Source organism: Engystomops pustulosus, chromosome 1 (genome assembly GCF_040894005.1).
Source record: "Engystomops pustulosus chromosome 1, aEngPut4.maternal, whole genome shotgun sequence".
Classification (NCBI taxonomy): Eukaryota; Metazoa; Chordata; class Amphibia; order Anura; family Leptodactylidae; genus Engystomops; species Engystomops pustulosus.
In genome coordinates this window covers 177,930,688-177,956,139 of record NC_092411.1, presented here as the reverse complement: position 1 = coordinate 177,956,139, position 25,452 = coordinate 177,930,688, and the positions used below count along the sequence as shown (strand labels likewise).

Below are 25,452 nucleotides of genomic sequence, written 5' to 3'. Positions count from 1 at the left end.
TACTAATACTAATGTATAGTGCGGGGGAGCTGTAGCAATGACTGCGCTAGGCCTAATTTTCAGCGGAGGTCTTTTATTTCTAAGCTTGAAGAAAATTGTACCAGGTCTCATTTTTGGTGGGTGTCTTATTTTCAGGGGAAATAGGCTACATTTACACGAACACGAGCCCACACTGCTACTCCCCTCTCTATAGAAAATAGAGCTGCAGGGCTCTTCCAGCAGCCAAAGATAGAGCACGTTCTATACTTTTGTAGCCATGGCACGAGTCCTCACCATATTGAGCCTTTGTGCCATAGACTATGGGGGCCGTATATATGGACGAAATTTTGCGTTCATACGTTTGTGTGAATGCTGCATAATTGTTGCAACTACAGGTAAAACTGAGAATATTTTTTCACGAGTTGCAGCCATTTTGAAATCTTTTGGATGTGACTGTAGTAGATTTTATGTATATTTCCCCGTTTGTTAACCGTACGTGTGGAAACCCCTTGTTTACACTAAACATGGCATGCATTAACGTCTTCACCACATGGATTCCGTGCACTGTAGTCCAGGTGTAGTTCCCGCGCCGGGGACGCGCACGCAGGGGAGAGCTTGGTGACGCGCGCGCTCCTGCCGTCGTTGCACAGAAGGGAGGGGGAGTGTGAGTGCGGCGTGTGTAGGAATGTGAGAGTGGAGACTCTCGTACGGGAAGCGTCGAGCAGTAGGCCGTGTTCGTTGACATCGGGACGCCTTTCTGAGGGCGAGGTAAGTGCTTGGTGCTCTGAGGAGAAAGATAAGTAGGTGTGTGCGCTTTCTGGCAACTGTAGGAAACTTCAACGTGTGCGCGGACTTGAGAGTCTAGGCCAAGTTTGCGAGCGCCCCTTGTAGTGAGCCCCCGCTTGTTCTCCGAGCAGCGCTAGGTGCGAGGCTGCTGTCCGCTGCTGTGGTCGCTGTCCGCTGCTGCTCGGGCTGCTTGTAGGCGGCTGCGCCGTGCTGGCTGGGAAAGGCGCTGTCCAGGGCTGATCTCGGCCCCTGACTTCTCGTCACTGTAGTCATCCCGGTGGAAAGAAGTGACATTGGGTGTGACCCTGGTGGGGGTGGGGTGGCTGCCTGCCTTCTAACTACTTTGTGTGCCCTGTAACCCCCGGTGGACGGTAATGAGGCCGAGGTAAAGCTGATAGGACCTCTCCCGCCCGTGCTGGTGCTGATTTCTGCCTCCGGGGATGTCGCCTGCTCGTTCCCTCCTCCTCTCGTGTAGAAGCGGGGGGGGCTGTCTATAAAGTTATGACTTGTCGTGTGTACGTGCCCTGGACGAGGCCTGCTCAGCTATGGCCGGGCATTGTAGGGGAACATGGGCGGGTGGGAAGTTTACTTTCCACGGCACAAGGAGCGGAAACGACGTGATGGCTGCGGAGATCTTCTCGGGGGGACACCTCCACAGCTCGGGGGCCGCTGCTTTGTGTTTGTATATAGTTGTGTGTGGGGCTTCCAGGATTACTAGGGTGTAATCCAATAATATAACAAAAACTCATAAAAAGTTCCACCCAAAGTTTCTCTCATAAATGGCTGACAATGGAGCATGGTGTTCATGTGACCACTAGTGCCTGTGGTGCTGAACTGTTGCACAAGGGGCATAATGGCTGCAGGTTTTCTGTGACAGACACTGCACACATCATGCTGATTATTTCTCCCGTTAAAGCCTACACAGAACTTTTTTTCATTTAATTTTTGCTATCTTATATTATACCAGCCAATAGTATGCTTAACTAGTATGACATAACTTACATTAAATCTCTCACTCTTAAAGGGAAACAATAACAAAAATTTAAGGGAGTCTCTTATTGCGATTTGGGACACAAAACCTCCCACAAGTTTTGAGACTCAATCCAAGGGCTTCCCCTGTGATCACATGTCCAGGTTACATTGCGTTTCGGCAATTCGATGTTAGCTGGGCATGTGATTACCAAGGAAGTCCTTGGATTGTGTCTCAAAACACAATGTGTGAACGTGGCCTCAGGGACTTTACTTGTTCCGAAACTCTGTTTCTGCTTAGTAACTGTAAAGTTGGGGTGTACAAGATTTGTACAAGACTGATGCCAGTTGGGCCAAATAATAGAAAAATAATACATCAAAATGTGATATTTTTGCTCTCAAGAACGGCATCCAGGACTCTCTTGAACATGTACTAAGAATCTACCATAACAACCTCCTGCGGCAGAGAGCTCCATAGTCTCACTGCTCTTACAGTAAAGAATCACTTCCCCTCTAAGGGTAGAGGATGCCGCTTGTCCTGGCCACAGGCTTTGGTATAAAAAGATCTTTGAAAAGATACTTGTACTGCCTGTTCAGATATTTGTACAATGTAATGACATCTCTTCTCAGTCGTCTTTTTTTCTAAGATGAATTACCCCAAATATTGTAATCTGTCCTTTTATTCTAGTCCCCCATTCCTCTAATAATCCTGGTTGCTCTCCTCTGTACCCATTGAACTTCTATTATATCCTTTTTATACACTGGTGCCCAAAATTGTACACAATATTCAGTGTGTGGTCTGACCAGGGATTTGTATAAGGCCAAAGCTATGTCCTTAGAATAATATTCCTCATTCAATACATTCCATGATTTATGGTCACTAAAATTAAGTTTACCATCCACCAATACCCCCAGGTCTTTTTCTGCTGCAGTTTAATGGAATAATAGATTTTATAGAACTTAGTTTTACATTTTGCTTCCTTGGCCCAAATGCATAACTTTACATTTATCTACGTTAAAGGGGTTCTCCAGTGACAAGTTAGCCTCAAGTTAGGTCTCAGTGAACGAGAGAAGCCAATCACGCATGTGCTGTCTTCTCCGTTCATCTCTATGGCGATGACTGAGATAGCTGAGCAACGCTTAAAGGGGTATTCCCACAAAGACGAGATTCTTTATATTCAGGATAACAAAAAATAACATTCTCAAAATAATTATTATTAACGAAAATACAGCATTTCATAGATATAATTCCAACCTGTCTCCGTCAGTCCTGCTGTTTACAACATGGTTTCCCCTGGATGCGGTGCTTGGCAATCTCCGTCAGCTCCAAAGAGATTAACAGAGCAGAACGGCCATACGTGGTCCATAAGTCTGGCGGAGCGGTCCTCGTCTGCTCCATTAATCTGAAGGAGCAACAAAGGGTCTGATGGAGGTACCCCTCGTTTTTGTGATCTGTGAGACTCATCACTGAGACCCCCACTGATCAGCAAGTTAGGCCTTGTCCCGTGAATGGAGCCTAACGTTTGTTCGTGGGAAAACCCCTTTAAAGCATCTCACATGAAATGAGCATTGGCTCATATGATTGATTTCCATCCACCCTCCCCCACCCCCAAAAAACCTAAAACATCGCTTTGGTCCCCAAATTATTTTTTAAGATGGGGTTAAAGTAAAATGTGTACCCCATAGTTTGCTACACAGTTTCTCTAGAATGTAGTGATATCCCACACGTCATAAACTTCTGTAGGGGCAACACGGTGGGGCTTGGAAGGGAAGGAGCGCCAGTCTGCTGTAGGAAGGCAAATTATGCTGATAACAGATTTCAGGTGCTATATATGCATTTGCTAAGTGACCTCATATCTGAGACTAAAGGAATACCGTAACATTTGTTGTTTTTTTTTAATGTCCCGATACCCCATGGATTCAATTTAAGAAAAAAAAAAAAATTTTGATGGGGGATGCAAAGAAAAAGAATCTACTGTAATTGTTTATTAACTTAAACACAATATAGGTTAGGATGGTTAGTAAAATTGCGGCAATATGCCATCTATGTAAAAAAGGAAAAAAACAAAAATGGTGCGTACTTGCCCGTGGCGCTTATCCCGTCAGGTGTTCAATTCGCTGTGCTCATCTGGAGAAAATAGCCTGGTCCGGTCCCAAGTAGACTTGTACATAGAGAAAAGAAGAAATCCTTTGAGTTGAGTTGCAATAAAAAAAACTTCTCTTTATTGAAGATCTACTAAAATATCCATAAAGTTGCAGGAAAAAACATTAGATATTATAGGTTTGAGAAAGGACCGCGACAGCATGGTCCGAAACGCGTTATTTGTTTATTTTAATGGATCTTCAATAAAGAGAAGATTTTTTTTTTTTTTTTTTTTTTTTGCAACTCGTCTCATGTTGGTGCCGAAGGATTTCTTATTTTCTCTATGTACATGCCATTTATGTAGCTTTTATTTATGTTGAGTGGTTAGTTGCAGAATAAAAACGTATTGTGTTTTTTGCATCGCCATCTAAGAGGCAAAGCATTTTAATTTATTTGTTGATTGAGCAATTTAGGGCTTGTTTATGTGGCACGACTTTTCTTTTCTTTCTTAAAGGAAACCTACCATGAGGAATCTAGCATCAGAAGTATATCTGATGGTAGATTCCTCCTGCCTCCTCCTTAATCTGTAATTTAACAATCTTGGAACCTAACCTCACTTGTTAAAATTTTTATTTTATTAATATGTCAACCAACTGCAGAGGCTACTGGGGCGTGGAGTAGCCTTATTTCCCATTGGCCGGCCAGGCTACTACACGCTCCAGTAGCCTCCATAGTTAATTTACATATTACTAAAGTTTTTAACAAGTTAGGTTAGTTTCCAGGCATATTAATTTACAGATTAGGGCAAACACAGGTAGAAGGAATCTACCTACAGGTCTACTTCTGATGGTTGATTCCAACATGGCAGATCTCCTTAAAAGTACTGATACTGTATACACAGTTTTTTGTTTGGTATTTTTTTCCTAACACAAACATTTCTATTTTCCCATTTAGCTTTCACCATGGCTACACAAATGGTTAGCCAACCTGGTGGCAACAACTTATTCGGTAACGGTGGGAGTTTTGGTATGGGCGACATGTATGGCTTACATGACCTTTCCAAAGCGGAGATGGCAGCTCCTCGACTCATCATGCTAGCAAATGTTGCATTGACTGGAGAAGTTAACAGCGGCTGCTGTGATTATTCCTTAGATGAAGACAGGCAAATGGCTGAATTGACAACTGTTTATGAAAATAGTTTTTCAGAAAGCGATGGGGAAAGATTGGATTTAGAAGAGTCAAATATAGAAAGTGAATCGGGTATGTTTGAAACTATGGAAGTGGAACCTTCTGAGGTCCAGGAGGCTAAATCAGATGACCAACAAACACCTCCCCCGGAAACTAGATCGAAAGCGGAACCGGGGAAAAAACCCGAGAATCCTCCTTCCAGAACTGAAGACAAAACAAAATCTGTGAAAAGCAAGCCTTTTAGATGCAGACCTTGTCAGTACAAGGCAGAATCTGAGGAAGAGTTTGTTCATCACATTAAAGATCATAGCGCCAAGCGGTTCATTGATCATGATTCTAGTAAAAATGCACAAGATTCAGGTTCCTGTTCGCCTGAGGAAGTGGACTTTTCAAAAGGGCCTATACGATGCGACAGATGTGGCTACAACACCAACCGTTTTGATCACTACTTGGCCCATTTAAAGCACCATAACAAAGCTTCTGACAACGAGAGGGTTTACAAGTGCACCATATGTACTTATACAACAGTCAGCGAGTACCACTGGAAGAAACATCTCAGAAATCATTTCCCAAGGATTGTTTATTCCTGCTCCCAATGTTCTTATTTCTCTGACCGTAAAAATAACTATATTCAACATATAAGAACACATACAGGTAATGTTTCAAAATGCAATTACTTTAGATGGAAATTTGTGATCACTGGCTTGTGACATTTGCTTTGAAATGCTTTTTATTCACATGAATGAGCTATTACCCTAAGTGCAACCACAACTTCTGGTAAGAACACATAGTTCAGTGGCAAAAATGAAGCGGGGTTGTATGTTTTTGGTCTTCTGCAGCTGCTGGACTGTGTGTCATCACCCTTTGGGGTATATTCACACGTTATAGCTTTTTTGCAATGATGTGTGAAAAAAAGTGGTGTTGCACAAATGGTGTCAAAAAGACTTTTTTGGTACAGGTTTTTTATTTCAGAATATAACAGGAAATCAGAAATGGTGAAGAATTTAATGGAATTTGAGCAAGGGTTGGTGTGGTGACAGGTTAGCTTTAGATGTTAGTAGCAGATCAATAGAGTAAAGAAATGTTAGTATGCAAAAAAAATTTGTTTTAAAGGGCATCTACCACCAGAATGAAGTACTGTATGCAAATGGGCCTGAGGGACTCCAGGCTCCATAGATGTTAATGGAGTCTGCATACAGTGTTTCATCCTGGTGGTAGATGTCCTTTAAAGGAAACCTACTGCATGAAATAGTAGTTGTAAGCTTCAAATACGAGCATCAGCTCAGGGTGAGCTGGTGCCGGAGGATGTTTTCGTTATTGTCATAAACCGCTGTATTGCGGTTGAAACCCTTTTTAATCTTTAGATGTGAAGTAGCTTTGGCGCACCAAGCGTATGACCTTACGCGCGCCTACATTGGAAGTGCCGGTGACATCACTGTTGCGCGCATGGTGAGCCGAAGCTGCTTCACATCTAAAGATTAAAAAGTGTTTAAACCGCAATACAGTGGTTTATGACAATAACGAAAATATGCTTCGGCGCCAGCTCACTCTGAGCTGGTGCTCGGTATTTGAAGCTTATAACTACTATTTCACGTGGTAGGTTTCTTTTAACTTTAAGCAGGACAATGTAAGGCTAGCTCCAATTAGTTTAGCGTTAAATACACATGAAAAAAATGAACTATTTTTTAATTTTATTTCAGAAATTAATAGTAATAATAATAATAATTGTAAAATAGTAAATGGTATAATAGTAAACCTTGTAATATAATTTATTAAGTAAAGCATCTTCTCAGTGCATCTCTTCTGCTCCTTACACTGCTCACTGCAGGGAGTATATCTGAAAGCCTTGTCAATTCTGTACACCACAAGGATACCAGGCTAATGATTAAATCTTTGCATACCCAGACCATTTCACTTGATGATTCTGCTCTTAAATCTTTAGACACTTTATCAGATTCCTTTATCTCTCATCTGTCAGCAGAGCACAGGAAAGAAAGCGATTAACACAAACTGACCATCCACACATATGGGGATTAGCATAACATTCTGTCAGGGCTGCTACAGAGATTCAGGGGCACTGTGCATTTTCTTTCTAGCTCACACAATTGCCGAGATCTGACTCAATCTGACCATTATGAACGACTCCACTGTCTGAGAGGAGGAGCTGGTGTTATGATCTTCCCTGACAGTGGAGAGGTGTATTATTGTCAGACACTGGGATAAATATCTTGGCAAACGAACACTGAAATGTGTGCAACAAAATCTCCCCTAGTAGGCTTGTGTATCAAAACATTCCTTGCTGACTTACCTGATGTAAACTCACCTTATGAAATGGGTTTTCAGGATTCTCAATTCAAAAGAAAGCTCAGAAATGGCATCCATATGCCCTAGCACACATTTCTTAAAAAAATATATCTCTTATGATTCCTGAGCATACTGGAGCACTTTTCTCCCCACATAGCATCCATCTCCTATGTCAGTGGTGGCGAACCTATGGCACGGGTGCCAGAGGTGGCACTCTGAGCCCTCTCTGTGGGCACCCAGGCCATCACCCAGCACAAAGGTCAACATTCAGGACTACTCTGGCAGTCACAGGCAGCCCAGAACTTGTCCTGTTCAGCACTATTTTAAAGTGACTTGAAGTACAGGAGGAGGAGTGGATAGAGCTGGATTATAATTGAAGCCCCTTCTCAGGGCCTGCGATTCATCCTGTTAAGGAAGCTACAATGATAATCCAAATTTCTCGATCTTGCTACTGTATTGGTGTATTCAGGATGCCAATATATACGAAAATATGTGGCTTTCGGTTGTAGTTTGGGCACTCAGTCTCTAAAAGGTTCACCATCACTGTCCTATGTGGTATCCCAGCCAGTTCAACATCCCTGTGTGTCAGCAGAATAGTCTTCCCAATTGTACCAGTTAATTTTTGTGGAAATTGAATGCACACTGTCCTACCTAAAGACCATTATTCTCCCTCTTTGCACAATAATAGACAGTTTGAGAAGCCGACATGCCTCTAGCTTTAGCACAGCACTGTCCAGGTTGTGATGTCTGCAGCCATTGATACAGAGTGTAGAGAGTTTGATACCTCTACCCATCACCATCCCTTCCAGCTTCTCTACATCACAGGAGATGTTGTTCAGAGCTAGGGCTCTGGGCCTGCAAAGGTCGTATGACCAGCTAGAGATAAGCTGTAATCTGCCCAAAACTGACAGAAGGCCCAAGGGTCTCTTTTTTTTTTTTTTTTTAATGTCCTTTAAGGGGCATTTAAGTTTTGGCGCAGTCACAAAACCGATCACATGGTTCATGGCAGGGTGAGCTCTTTTTTTGATCTATTCTCGACAGTGAATACTCCGAGCAAAAACAAAAAAAAAATCTTGTGAGTTGTGAGGATGTGACATTTATTAGAACATTGTGTAGAATTTCCTAATGTAAAAGCTAAATGTTTTGCTTTTAATTTTTTCTTTTCTTGTAAAGGTTGCTGTATGTTCTTTGTAATTGAGTTTTTTCATTTATCATTATTTTGTTATCTTTGTATCTGCAGTTGAATGATTGTTATTTTTTTTTTTTTTTTTTTTAAAGGGGAACGACCTTATCAGTGTGTCATGTGTCCTTACTCGAGTTCGCAAAAGACTCATTTGACCAGACACATGCGGACTCATTCAGGTTGGTTACATATGTGACTTTGACCTATTATTTGTTTTATCTTTCAAATGAAAAGTGAAAACGTAGAGCTCATTAAGTGTAAATAAGTTCACTCATTGTCTCATTTTAAATTGAATTTAAAATTTTCTTTATTGACAATTATTTAGGGTTAGGGACAATTTAAGGTGAACTACTTTTCTAACTAAACCTCAGGAATCTGACAGGATTCTTCCTGCTGTACACAACCTAAAATCTGTGAAAGCCATGCAAAAACATTAGGGAAAATCGTGCTTCAAGGGGTTGTCAGTCCTAAAAAAAAATATCTAGCTGGGAGGGGGCTGTTTAAAGAAATAAAAATTTACTTACCTCCGTGGTCCCTCCCGATGTCCCGCGACGCCGACTTTCCTGAGTTCAGCTTCCGGTTGGCGGAGGTGGCTAGCCACGTCCACCCACCCCATATTTCAGCACATGATACAGCACTGTGGCGGGTGGGCGACCGGAAGCTGAACTCGGCACACCGGAGAGGTAGCTGCGTGGGACCATTAGGGGGGGGGGTCGGTTGGGGACCCCAGAGGTAAGTAAATGTTTAATTCTTTAAACAACCCCCTCCCGGCCACATAGTTTTTTTTTTGGTCTTGGAAAACCCCTTTCATAGCTAAATAGAGAAGTCCAAGAGAGAAACGCGTTGGTACCGACTAAAGTTTACCTACATTTCTGTTCCTTGCAGTTCTGGTATATTGCTTTTTTAGCTCATATTTGTAGCTTAGCCCTGCTTTAATATGTAATGTAGATTTTACTGCTTAGAAAACTATATAATTAAAAATGTTTTTCTAGACTGTCTTTTAACTGTAAATCTATATTCTTTCTCTTAACAATGCCTTCATTGGAGAAGCTGGGTATGGATTTTTTATTATGTAATTTGTGCATGTTTTCATAACCACCTGCAATGCCTCCATTTATATGTATGGTTTGTCCTTCTTTTACTTTTTAATGTAATAGTTATACATATATAGGGCAGGAAAAGATATTGAAATATTTATGTAGCACAGTATATATGCATAAATATTGTTTCTATATGCAGCCTCCTGCCCTTATCTATCCAGAGGGGTGGCACAGGAGTAATGCCAAAAACCATGAGCCTGTTAGTATTCTTTCAGTGTTTATTGCACAACATATTCTGTGTTGTCTTGACTACTAGTTGTACAGACCTGTTGCTATATTATACTTCCTTAGTGTTAGCTTTTTAAACTGACACATCTACGGTGTTCTCATGCTGTATGGTGGCCACATTTCTTGCACCAAACACTGCCCCTGGGAAGGAACTCCAAGCATTGTAGTTTTATATTATTCCTGGTGGGACAACCATGCCAGACTGTAATTGTATATAATTATGATTATTGGGGTCCCTTCCATGAGGCAGGCCATGAAATGCGGTCCTCATATAGGACTTGTGAAATTAGCCTTAATATGTCAACAGTAGATTAAATTGGGAAATGGTCTAGTCTCACGAGTCATCCATAATTCCTTGGCCTTAAAGTCCAAATGTGTAATTTTGTATATTTCTGTAACAGATTTTGTTTTAAATACTGCATTTGACTTATCTTAATAAATAATTTCTGTTTATTTAGGTGAAAAACCATTTAAATGTGAGCAATGCAGTTATGTTGCATCAAACCAACATGAAGTGACACGACATGCCCGACAGGTCCACAATGGACCTAAACCTTTGACATGTCCACACTGTAACTACAAGACTGCTGACCGCAGCAACTTCAAGAAACATGTTGAATTACATGTTAATCCGAGACAATTCCTGTGCCCTGTTTGTGATTATGCTGCGTCTAAGAAGTGTAATTTGCAGTATCACATCAAATCCAGACATTCTGGCTGTGCTGATATTACAATGGATGTTTCTAAAGTCAAACTGAGGACAAAAAAAGGAGATGTAGCAGGTTCAGATGTCAGTTCAGATAAAAAAGAAAAGGAGAACACTGAAGCTAAAATTGAGGCTCCAGAAAAGAAATCTGAGGTAAAACTTAAAGCAGAGAAGGAGAAATGTTTAAAGGTTAAGCAAGCTGCTCCTCCTGTTGGTCATATCACCACACGAAGCCACAAGCCCACTTCCTCCAAGACAGAAGAAGACACAAACCTTGATAAAGGTAAATCTGCTAAAAGGAAGGCTAGTGTGTTATTGGAAAAACCGACTGATGTACAAAATACTAATGTAAAGAAGAGAAAGTTGGTGCAAAAAACTAAACATACCCATGATGTCCCTAGAAAAGCAGTGCGAGCTGGTAGATGTGAGAAAAAGAAAGTTTCTGTGAAGAAAACAAAGCATAAGAAAACTTTAAAAAATAAACACAAGAAGTCCACTATAGCACCCAAAGCTGCTACTGTCACAAAAGGTAAATCCAGTAAGTCAACAACAGAGAAGGATTCTGAGGAGGTTAAGTTAGACAACCCTGTAGATATGAATACTCAAATACAACAGGCAGAAAAAAGTATTGAATCTGTTACAGAAACGGTACAGGAAAAAGTCCTAGACATCTTAACCACCGTTGAGGACAGCAACTTGAGTGATGAAGGTAAAATAGAAGAAAGTACAATTAGCGATGTATCTGTATCTGATCTCAACTCTAATCTCCGTTCACCTGCCGTGGAAATAACCCCAGAAACTGATTCATTGCCTTCTGAGATGGATTCAGGTTTTAACATGGAGAAGGAACATGAAACCCCACCTGCAATAAGCCCAGTTATTGATGAACCTGTGGCAGAACCTCAAAATGCATCTGATCTACAACCCTCAGTTGATACTATTCCATTAGAAAAACCTGAATCCGTTCCTGAAGTCGACTGTAGCGAGGAGACTAGTGGACCGCCCTGCCAGGAGACTAGTGGACCGCCCTGCCAGGAGACTAGTGGACCGCCCTGCCAGGAGACTAGTGGACCGCCCTGCCAGGAGACTAGTGGACCGCCCTGCCAGGAGACTAGTGGACCGCCCTGCCAGGAGACTAGTGGACCGCCCTGCCAGGAGACTAGTGGACCGCCCTGCAGTGACTCTACAAGTGAGGAATCTGAAAATGTAACAGATTCCCCACCAAATAGAAGTTCAGAAGAGCACAAAGAGCAGGAGCAAACAAATACAAGTAATTCAGAGCAAGTGCCCTCTCCAACAATGACAAAAAATATTAATGATTGTCACCCAAAAGAAACTGGACAGAAACCATGTGAGGCAACTACTAATGAAACTCTGGACATGGAGGAAGATGAGGGAATTCACAGCCATGAAGGCAGTGATATCAGTGACAGTGTATCAGAAAGGAGTGATGACTCCGGTGTGAATGGTTTACAGTCTCCTCAGGAGACTCTAGAATCCCCGCCTCTTCTTGAAGTGCCTTCTGTGTCCACCAGTGTTTCTAAAGAGAGTTTTGTCTGCATTTTTTGTGATCGTGTATTCAAGAAAGCAGAAGAGTATACAAAGCATCTGAAACGCCATTTGGTGAATGTGTATTACCTGGAGAAAGCGGCACAAAATCGGTTATAAGTTAACCAATGAACTTGGTCATTACAGTTAACGATTGGGCCCTTTTACATTGTTACATGATGTCTTGCGAATGACACTGTATTGACACAAATAATACAACCATGGACCAGTTAACAAATACTATTTAATATTTGGATTTGGTTTTATTTCAAGCTCTATTCAATATATGCATTTACAGTCCCATTCAGAATAAGGCCTGTCACAACTACCAAGCTTTTTATTGTACATATCTGAAAATATAAATCTATGGCATCTTTGAAACATAAAATCTCAAAGTGATAAACAGAATCATGGTTGTATAAATTTGAAAAGTGAAACTATTCAGTTTTGGGGAAATTACTGATATTTGTAATTTCTAGATTTTCTTCCTACGTTAAATGAAATACTATCCTAGATGTTTGCAGTGGTGATGCATTCAGTGATGATTCTAATAATGTTTGTAAATGTATTACATATGTGCTATGAAACTGTGTCTTGAAAGGATGAGTGCCCTTTTGGTTTCTACTAGTCGTGCCTTTTACTGACTATTGAAATGCCACCAGTCCTTTCTAAAATAACATTGCATTCAACATTCCTACATTGCACAGAAAGACCAATGGCAGAAGCAATTATTTACCCTCTGGGCTTAGCCATTTGTTTTGGATTGTAAATTGACAGCCAGTGTTGCGTTTTCCAGTCCCTTATCCAGCATTCATTTTCAACTCTTACTCAAGGGCTCATATATTTGGTTATCCTCTGTCTCAAATCACTAGAATTGCCGTGCTTGTGTGAAATGTTCTATATAAATATGCTCTTTAGGTTTTACTTCCTGAAAGGAGTTCTCACAAGAATGCCACTTTTCACCTATCCACAAGTTTGATGCTATTCTATTCAGAATCATGAGACTGACAGGGAAGCCAAGTTATAATAGTTAATATTTAATATTAAACAATAATTCTGCAGGGTTATTTACAGCAGTCTGGATTATGAGATACAGATTTATGACCTCATTGTTTTCCAGAGCAGAATATGTAGATATTATATGCATGGAGTCTATAAATGTCACTTCATGGCAAGTCAGGATAACAGGCTATAGAAATTAGATTTCTCTTAATGCACTTTTTCTTTTACATTTATTACAGTACATATGCATAGGGTATGGATTTATTTGCATTGTACCAAACCGAATATGGGGTTTGTAGCTGTCATATTTATATAGCCTTGATAAGGGTACAACTTCCACCCTAAGGCCCCATTCGCACGTAATTGTGGCCGTGATCTGACAGTCGGTCACAATGCAGTAAGCATAGTGTCTCACCGTACCGTGTCCGACATATACAGGATATGCCCTATATTTTACCTGGTTTGCGGCACAGCTGCGTGGCTCTCAATAGAAAGGGTAGGGGTGAGGAGTGCTCACTTTTCCTCTCTTCTCACGTGCACAGACTTTTGAATGAGGCCTAACTCTGATTCAAGTTAATGTATTTGTCATAGTTTAGTTTTAAAAAATTTCCTTGTAATGCTTTACGGTTATATACAATTGCACATTACTTTTACCTATGCAGTTTGTACAGATTTTCTAGTCATTGTGTGTTGCGCTCACTTAGGCCAAAGTCCTTGGTTCACATTAGTCTGTCCTGAATATTTAAAACTTAAACATGCATTTTCCAGTTTTGCCACAAGGGGCACTGTAGAGAAGTTTTAACTAGTTTCTGTAAATGTTGGCAGGGAGATCTGTTTGTGCATGTGTGCCCTTAGTGATGGACCCATTTTAAATATACTTATTAATGCAAAATCCTAAGTGGTGTTCTGCACTAGCTGCATTGCTGTGGAAGTACTTGTGCAACACTGACCTAGAATATATATGGGGAAAAATATATATTTGTACTTATGTAAGCATGGCAGCCAGATGGACTCCAGTGTTTAGTTTCCTATAAGGACCTATATAGTTGCCTTGTTGAAATGTATCTTCTATATACGGTTTCACTGTATTCCTTAGGTTAATGCTACTAGAAGATCCTTCAATTATTCATGCTGGCAGTTCTGGAAACTGAAGAAAAATGAGATTTTAACATTCAGAGTGGATTTGTTTGTGTATGTGTCACATACGCTCTGGGTGATTACCTGCTTAAGTGTATCTTCAATGCTTTTCAGTATAGGCATTTATGGGTAGGGACAGTCACTGCGTATAGAACTTCCAAGTTTTTTCTTGGGTTTTTGTTTCTTTATTTCTGCTCTGACAATCATTGCATGTCTAAAATCTTAAACTTCTAGATTTTAGTATTGTATTCTGTATATATTAAAAAAATATCCAAAAACAAAAAAAATAGATTTGTGATGTCCATCTAATGCCTAGAGAATTTTTATAAGATAAAGCAGGCAAACTACACACTCTTCAGAACACAGCACTGGTTAGTGTAGTTTTTTTTTCTTCAAAGGATTAACTTAAGTGTATAGTTGCAAGTGCACTTTTTCTTAATACTAATGTTTCAGGCACTTCTACATAAAATACGTTGTACCTGCATACTTCCAGGTAGGAAAATAAATCCAACTGGCACTTTTAGGTGAATTCACACGATGTGTATCAGCTGCAGTTTCCACAAATAAGTACAGTAAGTCTCACATAGACATTGGGCAAATGATCACATGTAGATGGACCTGCAGTATGGATTGTGAAATCGGAAGCTTGTTTGTATTTTCAGCCAATAGTTATATATTTCACCCTTTGTGATGCATCGGGGGAAGATCATGACCTATTTGTGACTAAATTGGCATGCATTCTCGTGCACATATCCTGATTCAGAAGCCAACCTTTGCGCTGTAAAAAATATTTTCTTTGTTGGGTAATTCTGCCAACTAAAGTTGCTATTTTTCATTTTTCATCGTTTCAGACTTTATCCAAAGAGAAGTGTGGAAAAGTTAATAACATGTCAATTCAATGTATATATTGGGTTTAACCTTTTTTGAGTGTTTTTTATATAGGTTTTCTAGAGGGGGGAAATGTACATTACAGCTAGCATTTAATGGTCAATTTCAAGAAACCTTGTAAATTAGAATACTGGTAATTCTGCTACATTTACTATTTATTCCATTCTAGCCTTTTTTAAGTATCAGTTTTAGAGTGCCCATGTAACCACAAGGTGATTTTTGTAGTTGGTGATACTTGGATTTCTATTTCTGTAATATGTTATTCTTTGTTACGTTTCCTATTCACTGACTGATGAATTCAGGCATGTTTAAAGAAATCAATTAATAAATATGGGGCATTGAGTAGCCTTTAGCGCAGTATACATGAGAATGTCATTCTACATTTCTGTGGGGTTGACTGAGGTTGTTTCTGGTTACGTGCACTTCAAGTGTCCTTATTACTTTTTTACCGAGCATTGGTTACTATGTTGCCACAATGCATCTTGCCTTAGAGTTTCCTGGGTTTTTGATCTAAATAAGTCCATTGTGGAGCTACTTTTGTAAGTATATTTATTTCTATGCATGCAGATGGTCTATTGTATAGTGTGTGTGTGTTTTTTTTTTTTTAGTTGTGCATGTTCTTTCTCCCACTCATTTTGCTTTGTAAATTATACTGAGTGCAATATATCTACTTTTTTTTTTCTTTTAACAAAACCAAAGGTAATTATTCTTTGTAGCCTTATGTGCTAAGCCAATGTGTTTGTGCAGTCTATAATAGTGTCCATGTAATCATGCTAGGGTAAACACTATTGACATTAGTGGAGATCATCCTGGTTTCTTGTAGCACAAGTGTTTAAATGATTGTGTGCATTTACATAGTCAATTAAAAGATTGATTGAAAAAAATGTTGATTTGTCTTATTTACAATTCGGTGGTAATAAAATACTTGTTACTGGAATGAATACATAATGTCTCAAATCTGTTTGCATAAAAATGACAGAGGGTGCATTAACAAAGCATTTACATTGTGTTATTTGCAAAATCAATGTTAACTACTGTATTTTTCGTACTATAAGACGCTTCTTACCTTAGGACGCACCCCAGGTTTAGGCACTAAAGCACAGCACACACAGCTTTGCATCATCCATAGTTACCCACACAGCTCTGCTTCATCCATACAGTTACACACACAGCCCTGCTTCATCCATACACACAGCTCTGCTACATCTATACATTTAGACACACAGCTCTGCATCATACACACACACACACACACACACACACAGCTCTGCATCATTCATACAGCTACACACACTTCCCCTTCTTCTTACCCTGCCCCAGCCCAGCATGTCCCCAGTATCAGATCCTGTGGTGATGTTAGAAGCATGTGATCAGTCGCATGATTCTGACATCACCGCAGTACCTGTAGGCAGAGGGTAGAGCAGTATGGAGCCCCTCCTCTCTGGGAGACCGGGTGCAGCTCTATATCATATTTTTTTCTTGCTAAAAAGGGCGTCTTATAGTCCAAAAAATACGGTATATGTTTATAGCCTAAATGCTCCCTCAATCAATATACCAATTTACTTCTCTCTGATCATGTGTTTCTTATAACTTGATAAAATGGCACAGTGCCTCAGTCACACAATCCCATACCTTGGGTAGAAAATCAGGTTTAATATAAGTTACTCATCCAAGTCACTCCATCCAATGCAGCAAGGGTGCAAAAGTCCTTCCTTCTTGGACCTCCATTTGGAAATCACTGCAGTGAAAGGTTAATTGCTTCAAATGCTTAAATGGGTATTCCAGGAATAAGCATAATTCGTATTCAAATGGGTACTCAAAATATAAGCTAATATGTAATTAGTTGTTATTTAAAATGTTGCTCCCCTTAGCAGAAAAATGCTGTGGACATACAATGTAATGAAGAATTAAAATGCTACTGGCCCTTTAATCAGTCCGTTAATTTCCTCCTCGCGGTCCGTTGCGGAGAAGACACAGGACAGAAGATGGCCACTGGTCACATGTCCACATCACATGTGCTGCACCTGCCAGGGCAGGTCATGTGATCACCACTGCGTTTGGTTGTAGTCACTTGGTTGGAGTGCATCTAGTGTGACAAGTGTTGTGGTGATGTGCAGGGATGGCAGTTTTAGATCATTACTGTGGTAACAGAGGAGGACAGTCTGTTACATCATCACTGGGAGCAGAGGATAAGAGGTAGGAGGAGTTACTGAGGATGATGGGACTTGTAGTTTCCAGTGATGGACATCTTAGTGATAACTCTGCATACTTTAGAGAGGCCATACATTTTGTAAATCATAAAATCAAACTATTTAAGCTCCGTTTTGTGACTAATGACATTGAGTGTTGTTGCATTCATTTATTTATAGCATCATGGGTTTTTGTGTCAGGCGTTCATATTCCTGGAATACCCCTTTTAAAAAGTAACTGTCGTTTAAAAAAAACTTTTTATATGTTGTAGGACTTGGAAATTAAAGCCTTTTTGTAATTGGGTTGACTACCCGAATCTTGCTCTTTGCACCTGTATACAGCAGTTTTCTCCCTGTTAGCAGCCTCTCTCAGTGGTCCCTCAGATGGCCTTTGCTATGTTCTCTCCATAGTCTCAGTGTTGAAGAAAGTGATAATTTGCATATTAGCCACGCCCCCTATCTGCACTGTGCATCCTGCCCCCTGATCGGACCCTGATCAGACTCTGACGTGATCTGCAACGCAAGTGTGGAAGGGGCCTTACTGTTGTTCTGCTCCCAACAGGAAGCTGTGTGTAAATAATACTCTGTGCATATATAGATAGAACTAGTTTATTCCATGGTGCATGGTTTTAGCTGATAAATAGACAAATAGAAAGATATATGATAGATGATGGCATTATATATATAGATATGAATATGTTATAATAGGAGGTAGGATAGATAGATATGAGATATAGACAGATGGTTCAAGGTAAAGATTTATCAGAAGGTATCCGAGGTAAAACTTCTAGTTGCCTGTGACAATCAGTCAGAGCTCAGCTTTAATTTTCCTACCACTGTTTATAAAATTAGAAGTTGAGCCCTGATTGGCTTCAAAGGTAAACTAGAACAGTTTTATCTCAGACGCATCTGATAAATCTACCATAGATGGTATGATAGGTAGGTAGTGAGATAATAGTAGGTAATATAGATAATTTATTTTGATGTCACGCGGCTTACAAATTGAATATCGCTTTTCCGGATTTTCAGAATTGACTATTTTGGGGATAAATACAGTTTTGAATGAAATTTTACATATATAGCCTTAAAACTCCCCTATATAACCAATCCATTTTCAAATCTGCACCCCTCAAAATATCAGAAACAGCTTTTACGAAGATCATTAACCCCTTGAGATCATAGTAATTGAATCAAAATGGAGGTGAAATTTAGAATGGTCAAATTGTGCCGGTTATATGTTAATTTAACCCTAAAATTTACACATTTACAAAAGATAAAAAGAGAAAACCCACCATACAATTTGTTCTATAATTTCTTCTGAGTACAGAGACCCCCCCCCCCACACACGTGTGGCTTTGAGTTGTTTTATGGGTACACAGCGGGGCGCAGAAGGGAAGGAGCACCCTGCAACTGCCAGGATTTTAGTTTCCTCATTGGCCCCTTTTGTAGGCTATAAAATTTTCGCTTTTTCTTTATTGGGGCCATGTGACAGCATTTGTTTTTGTGGGATGAGATGCTTTTTCCATTGTTACCATTTTGGGGTTGGTATCACCTATTTTTTTTGGTGTTCACCGTTTAGCCTTGTTTTCTTACGTTTTACTAAATTTGTCAAATAAAACCCTAATGTGGGGAAAAAATCTATCATTTTTGTATTTCCAAGTGGCATAACATTGTTACTTTTTTGGCTACGGAGCTGGTTGTTGGCTTGTTTTTTTGCGGGACATGTTGTTCTTTGCACCAGTATCATTCTGGAGTACATGTTTTTTTGATCACTTTTTATAGCATTTTTTGTGGTATTGAATAGGTAAAAATCATAATTTTTGGAGGATTTATAACAATTTTTTTTTTTTTTACGGCTTTTATCGTGCAGGTTCAATAATTTATTTACTTTTCTTCTACGGGTGTTACGGATACGGTGATACTATACATGTGGGGTTTGTGTTATGATTTAGACTTTTTTTAGCGTTATATGTTATGGGAATTATGGGCATTTTTATTGATTACATACTAATCATCTGATTGCTTGTTCATGATAACACTCTGCAATACTTATGTATTGCAGGATATTAGCAGTGCCAGCCAACCATCTTACCGGCAGTTCTTGCAAGCAACACTGGGGTCCAGATCGAACCCCAGTGATGCCACAGCAACGATCGGCGCCCCCCGAAAACTGTTCGGGGGGGGGGGGGCATCGTGGGGGAAAGACCCCCCACAAACATGTTAGATGCTGCGGTCGCGCTGACAGCGGGATTTAATGGGTTAAGCACCCGTGATCAGAGCCCACTCCGATCGCGGGTGTTACACTGGGGTGCCGGTTATCAGTCACAGCCGGCACCACGTGTTTCCCTATCCCAGTCCGGCTCAGATCTTGAGCTGAACCGTCACCGCGCTCAGCGTCTGATATATAGGACGCTGAGCATTAAGCGTTTAAATGGTGGCTTGTAGGCAAAATACTTGGAGGAATGATTCACAGGGACACCTGGAGCACAATTATGTTTTTAATTTCCACTTTAAAGGTATTATGGTATTCTCTGTCTTAGGCCAGCTGTGTTCGACACGTGGAAATGGACCCGAAATGGTTCAATCCCACAGACAGAACACTGTTCTGTGGATGGGAGTCCTTGTATCATAGGAAATGTGCCCCATAGTTTTTGCATCATAATTCATTAAGGGCTGTGTGCCACTTTCCTCCCGGATTTTGCACGTTATTTTACATGCAAACTGTTTGCGCAGGTATTTTAACAACACAATTGTGATGCATGCAACACAAATTAGGGGGCATTCCGTTGCTCAGTTGGCCTGTGCGCCAGATTTATCATGCAAAGTCCAACAGAATTGTGTCACACACCCTATGTAAGAGGTGCACTTTGTCGGGGCAGTGCAGGGAGTGCCAGATTCATGAAGAATGGGCGTCAGAAATCCTTAATCTGGTGTACCCTGCATTTAGTGCAGTTTGCCCTGTTCTTAGTAAATGTGCCCCTATGATTGTACTGCCCTAGTAGCGTCGCCGCTACAAATGTTGTTGTAGTTTGTCAAGCAGGGACTCCTTTCATCATATTAATTTTGCACTGTTCCCATCCTCTGGTCTGTAGAATCTGATCACCCAACATGTCCGTATCCACAGACCAAGCATGTTTGTGTGTCTCGAGCCTTTATGCTGGATGTGGTAGTCTGATATTTTAGTGGTATGTTCTCACTGGGATACTGTATTAGTAATATGTAATTTATTATACTTGCATACATAAAGATTCAAAAGGCCTGTAAAGGCCTGTAAACCAGGAGCCCATGGTCCCTTGTTTATAGCTGGTGTCAAATGGAGAAGAGCCAGCCAGAGCCACAAACAAGGGCAGGAAAAGGAACTGCTTAGTTTTGCCTCTCGGGCAGTGGAAACCATGACAATGTGTAGGAGCCCATAAAACAACGTGGGGATGTATGCGAAGTGCAAAAATAGAAGCTTGCATATGTTTCACAAAGATGTTTGTGTACAAGGGGCCCAAGGTCGAGGATACAATCAGACACATGACATTCACAGGAACTAAACTGAGGTTCTGGAAGGAGTAAGTGCCACACATGAGTAATTGACATTTAATGTGGAATTTAGTGAGCGGTTCTTTACGTTTTACAAATACTTTTTTTCTATAAGCACAGATGCTTAAAATAAAATTGTCTGTGGTTTCCACAGCAAAATGTTGTGCAGTCCTATTTTTGCCTGTGTTTGCAGTTCAGACAATATTTTCTGTGTGTAACATTTGGACTGTAAACAATAGACTATATCTTGTGTTTAGGAGATCGTGTGCAGGTAGGGTCATGCCTATCATCTACATATCTACATACTTTTATGAAAGATAATTGCAGACAGATTGCTGGTAAAAAAAAAAAAAAAAAAAAGGACATGAATCCAAATGTAAATTAGCCTGAAGGGCTACGGAGGATGGGGATACCACCTTGTGGTGCTTCTAACCCACCTTCTACCTCCTTTTCTCATCCCCCTCCAGTCTTCTGCTTCATGATGATAGTTTTTCATACATACATAATCATCCTTTATCAGTCTACCATCAGATGTACTTTAAGCAGGCCATAACGTACCCATACACTTGATGACTGACTCCTATCCCTGCTGACTCCCCAATACAGAGACGATACTAGTCCTACTGTGTATGGCCACTTGTAGGAAAATAGCTACCAATGACAATGTGTTTATAGTTCGGCCCTGTTCACAAGGTTTTTTTCCCCAGCACACTGAGCAGGTTATTCTAGGAGGAAAGTTATAGTGTAGAATTTTGTAATAGATTCACTAATCTTTCTGACACTACAACATGTGATGTCCTTTGATGCATATCAGACTAAAGTTTCTGTCCATTTCATTGTAACTACTTCTTCATTTGGTTTATATCAGCATAAACAAATTAGCAAAAGTTTTCATAACAAGTCAGAACTTGTCAGATTTATGCAGCAACAGTAAGGGGAGAAAAAGAATATCCACAGCAACAGGCACTCTCTCTCCCTATAGGAACAAACTGGATATTTATTAATCTAGTAGAAACAACTGACTTAGACACAAAGCATATTTTGCTTGGTAAATTATGCTTTATCAGGCACTTGTATGTTAACACACCTCCCAATTTTTGGGCTAGAGAAAGGGGGACAAAATAGCCCCACCACCAAACATAGTATAATATCCTCAATGGCCTCAACATAGTATAATATCCTATAGTCTAATGCCCCCTTCCTTTGGGCAACACTTATGGACCCATATAATGCCCCATAGTGCAACTCAACAACATTTAATGCCCACTCCTTAATTTTATCCCCCCTTTAACCTGTTAACGCTCAGCGTCCGATATATCGGACGCTGAGCTCAATGACTTAGCGCTCAGCGTCCGATATATCGGACGCTGAGCCCATGCCGGTTCAGCTTAAGATCTGAGCCGAACCGGCATCGGGAAACACGGGGTGCCGGCTGTGACTGATAGCCGGCACCCCAGTGTAACACCCGCGATCGGAGTTGACTCCGATCGCGGGTGCTTAACCCGTTAAATGCCGCGGTCAGCGCGACCGCGGCATCTAACATGCCTCTGGGGGGTCTTTCCCCCACGATCGCCCCCCCCGAACAGTTTTCGGGGGGCGCCGATCATTGCTATAGCAACTCTGGGGTCCGATCTGGACCCCAGAGTTACCTGCAAGAATTGCCGGTAAGATGGCGTCTGTGACGTCATCTTACTGGCACAGTGCCAGCCTATGCAAGTGTATAGGCTGACACTGATAATACTCTGCAATACATGAGTATTGCAGAATATTATCATGAACAAGCAATCAGAGGATTTCTTGTTCATGTCCCATGGTATAAAAGTGAAAAAGTAAAAAAAAAAAATGTTATTCAATAAAAAAATAAAGTAATAAATCACTAAAAATGCCCAAAACCCCCAAAACATATAAAGAGACATATAACTAAAAAAAAAGTCTAAATCATAACACAAACCCCACATATATAGTATCACCGCGTCCGTAACAACCCATATAATAAAAGTTAATCATTATTGAACCCACACGATAAACGCCGTAAAAAAAAACTGCTATAAACCTTCCAAAAATTATGATTTTTAGCTATTCAATCCCACAAAAAATGCTATAAAATGTGATCAAAAAACCATGTGTACTCCGACATGATACTGGTGCAAAGTACAACATGTCCCGCAAAAAACAAGCCATCAACCAGCTCCGTAGCCAAAAAAGTAACAATGTTATGCCACTTGGAAGACGGCAATGCACAAATGATAGATTTGTCCCACATTAGGGTTTTGTTTGACAAATTTAGTAAAACGTAAGAAAATATATTCAAGTCTGGTATCCCCGTAATCGTATCGACCCATAGAATAAAGATAGCAGGATTATTAGTCTATACGGTGAACACCAAAAAAAAAAGAGTAAAAAATCCAGTACAGAATTGATGCTTTTCTACTCCTGCCCTCAAAAAAAGTTCCTAAATTTTCAACAATAGGTGATACCAACCCCAAAATGGTAACAATGGAAAAAGCATCTCATCGCGCAAAAAAAATGGCATCACATGGCCCAAATAACGAAAAAGCGAAAATTTTATAGCCTTCAAAAGGGGCCAATGAGGAAACTAAAATCCTGGCAGCTGCAGGGCTCTCCTTCCCTTCTGCGTCTCGCTGTGCGCCCATAAAACAAGTAATGGCCACATGTGGGGGGTCTTTGTACTCAGGAGAAATTGCAGAACAAATTGTATGGTGGGTTTTCTCTTTTTATATTTTGGAAATGTGTAAATTTTAGTGCTAAATGAACGTATAAGGGAACAATTTGACCATTCTAAATTTCACCTCCATTTTGATTCAATTACTATGAAGATCTCAAGGGGTTAACAATCTTCGTAAAAGCGGTTTCTGATAGCTTGAGGGGTGCAGATTTGAAAATGGGTTGGTTATATAGGGGGTTTTGATGCTAAATATGTAAAATTTCATTCAAAACTGTATTTATCCCCAAAATAGTCAATTCTGAAAATCCGGAAAAGCGATATTCTTTTTGTAAGCCGCGTGACATCAAAATAAATTATCCAAACATTTCAAAAATTATGAAAATGTAAAGTAGACAAATGGGAAATGTTATTCAGCAACTTATTTAGGTGGTAAATCTATCTGCCTGAAAACGCAATGATTTTGAATTTCGAAAATGGCAAATTTTTCAAAAAATTTATCATATTTTCTTTTTTTTTGTAAATAAACGCAAAACTTATCAGCCAAAATTTACCACTAAAATGAAGTACAACATGTGGGGAAAAAACAATCTCAGAATCGTTTTGATAAGTAACAGTGTTCAAAAGTTATAACCATATAAAGCGACGCAGGTCAGAATCCAAAAAATCGGGCTGAGCCTTAAGCTACAAAATGGCTGCGTCCTTAAGGGGTTAAGTATGCTCCCCCACTCTTATTGCGGCCCCTATCCTTGGCTTTAAACAAGTAAAAACTTTACTTGCCTATTCTTGTTCCCCTGCAGTCCTGCTTACTCTTCTCCTAGGCTCTGAGATGCTTTTAGGAGTGGGGCAGGGCCAGCCAAAGGAGGACACAGGCAAAAGGAGGAACAAACTGATCCTGCCTCCTGTGTAGCCTCTTTAGTGTGTCGAATCTGGGACCAGGAGGCGGGACACGTCGAAACATTCTCCCAAATGCCTGGGACAGCGGGATTGCCCCGCCAAATCCGGGACAGTTGGGAGCTATATTAACATTTAGAACTGTCAACATTCCTTTACAAACTATTCATTTATAGACATTGTGGAGAGGCAGGGCCAGGGGCGTAACTAGGAGAGGGAGGGCCCAATTGTAGACTTGTGAATAGGGCCTCTGAAGAAAGATGATAATCCAGCTCAACGGACTGAGGTCATCGTGAGTAAGAAACGCGTTGACTTGTTTCTGTTATACTGCGATATGCTGTCAGATGCCACAATAGAAATTAAATAAAGGCTTATTTTAACATGTCCGCTGAGCTGGATCATCATTATTATCTTTCTTCAGAGATTATAACAGAGATTGCCCTACAGCAAGGAGGATCAATGCCCTGGACACTAAAAGTCTAAGAAAATGGAAGGGTAAGCTGGTAATTCTCCTTTGTGCACTTGTGAATGGGGCCCCCTTCCCACTTATAAATATACATATTACGCTCACATTTTTATATCCACACATTTATATACCTATATACATAAACATACAGTTCTTCACTCATACATGCGCACTTATATACTTGCGGCAGGGCCGGATTATAATGGGAGCCTGCGCCCTGGGGCCCCCACCAGTTGTTTAGTGAAGTGAATTTGGATGGTTGCATGGCAGTTCTTATTGCTCACTAGATGCGTGCTGAAGCGCCGGGAATCCAGCCGGTAGATTTGAGTTTATGGCAGAGCAAGGGAACGATACCTGCTCTGCCATTGACGTAGGTGCGCAGGGAATCCTTGAGTGTCCTTCCGCAGGTGGTGCAGTGAGATCACACACTGCACCGCCTGCACCAGACGCCTGACCTGTCGGAAGATAAGGAGGTTGATCCACGCAGTGGGAGAATGTAAGTTTAGTTTTATTATTTTACTGGGAACTGTATATAGTTAATATGGGGGGCTGTAAATAATTAATGCTGGGGAGGCACTTCATATACGTAAT

General features: G+C 40.5%; 1 protein-coding gene across 1 annotated transcript; it reads left to right on the top strand.

Moving 5' to 3' along the window:
* The first annotated feature begins 567 nt into the window (after positions 1 to 567).
* Positions 568 to 12,511, top strand: REST (RE1 silencing transcription factor). Its single transcript, XM_072113987.1, has 4 exons — positions 568 to 747; positions 4,772 to 5,659; positions 8,588 to 8,671; positions 10,279 to 12,511. Exons 2-4 carry the CDS (start codon positions 4,780 to 4,782, stop codon positions 12,192 to 12,194), a joined length of 2,880 nt encoding a protein of 959 aa, XP_071970088.1. The 5' UTR covers positions 568 to 747; positions 4,772 to 4,779; the 3' UTR covers positions 12,195 to 12,511.
* Positions 12,512 to 25,452: the final 12,941 nt, after the last annotated feature.

Coding starts and splice junctions, on each gene's coding strand:
- REST (XM_072113987.1), top strand. CDS start 4,780: ATGGCTACACAAATGGTTAGCCAACCTGGTGGCAACAACTTATTCGGT. Junction 5,660..8,587: donor ACATATAAGAACACATACAG/GTAATGTTTCAA, acceptor TTTTTTTTAAAG/GGGAACGACCTTATCAGTGT. Junction 8,672..10,278: donor ACACATGCGGACTCATTCAG/GTTGGTTACATA, acceptor CTGTTTATTTAG/GTGAAAAACCATTTAAATGT.